Source organism: Danio rerio, chromosome 15 (genome assembly GCF_049306965.1).
Source record: "Danio rerio strain Tuebingen ecotype United States chromosome 15, GRCz12tu, whole genome shotgun sequence".
Lineage (NCBI taxonomy): Eukaryota > Metazoa > Chordata > Actinopteri > Cypriniformes > Danionidae > Danio > Danio rerio.
This window is the reverse complement of record NC_133190.1, coordinates 18,412,801-18,413,786: the sequence shown is the minus strand read 5'-3', so window position 1 is coordinate 18,413,786 and position 986 is coordinate 18,412,801. Positions and strand designations below refer to the sequence as shown.

General features: G+C 37.8%; 2 protein-coding genes across 30 annotated transcripts in view; both read left to right on the top strand.

Annotated features, from left to right (window-relative positions):
• rab34a (RAB34, member RAS oncogene family a) overlaps window positions 1–986 on the top strand; it is a 626,412-nt gene that overhangs the window by 102,567 nt on the left and 522,859 nt on the right. The window lies entirely within an intron of this gene.
• Window positions 10–986, top strand: part of synrg (synergin, gamma) — a 97,122-nt gene continuing 96,145 nt past the window's right edge. For all 28 annotated transcript variants that reach the window (XR_012390691.1, XR_012390690.1, XR_012390689.1 and 25 more), the window contains exon 1: window positions 10–64. Coding sequence is in view for 19 of the 28 variants with exons in the window: in XM_003200027.7 (XP_003200075.2) it covers window positions 30–64 (35 nt within the window). In the remaining 9 variants the exon portion in view is untranslated. The remainder of the gene's footprint in view (window positions 65–986) is intronic.

Below are 986 nucleotides of genomic sequence, written 5' to 3'. Positions count from 1 at the left end.
GATGACGTCACTTCATTGAGCTGTTTAAGATGGCGCTTCGGCCCGGATCAGGGGGAGGTGGCAGGTACAGAATTTCACACTTTAACGCTTTGTTATCTATTCATTAGTGTATATGCACACGCCCGCTAAGCCAAGTACGTGTAAATTCAAGAGTGTATTTTGAAATTCAGCCGTGGGTCCCGCTCGGTTTTACTTTGTTTAGAGAAGCGTCTGCAGTGTTAATGGCTGATGCTGGTCAGCTGTGATGGTGATGTGACGTTTATCATGCTGCATCAGATCATCATCCGTCATTTTTACAGTCCTTTCTTTTTCTCGGCGTTTATTTTCGTGGCATACATGTGGAGACATATAGGTTTTGATGCTCAGACTTCATTAAATCGCTTGTCAGTCGACTTACTGCTAACCAGAAATGGGGATTTACTGGCCGTGTTTCAAAACCTACATTTTTTTGGTTTCTCCTTATGTTTCTATTCGTCGATGACGCCCCGAATTATATTTTTATTAAGTTATCTGTTAGAATTACTCTGAGTGTTTTCATACTCAAATGTTTTAAAACGAAGCTACGTTAACATTTACCTAACGTTACATTATATACACGTATAATACAAAAAAAAAATAATTCTACAAATTATACTACTTCAGTTAAACGTAATTGTTTGTCATAACATTTGTTTAGTTTGTAGTCTTGCAAATGCTTTCCAGGTTGTCGTGCTCAGGGTTCTAATGTTTTCCACTGCAAAAAATAAATAAAAAGACTCCCAAACTGTTAACTAATGAAACCAGTACATATGAATTGGGAAATATTGCCCTGGTATTTAACACAGCACCAGTAGAGACCCACAAGGACCAAGTCAGTTTTAATTAAAAACATTAGAAGTTCTGAGGGTTTCTATTGTAATTTTTCAATAGGGATTAAAGCAGTCAGCAGTGATGCTGATGTACATTTAAAGCAGAGATGCCCAAAGTTGGCCAGTGGTAACCTTTGA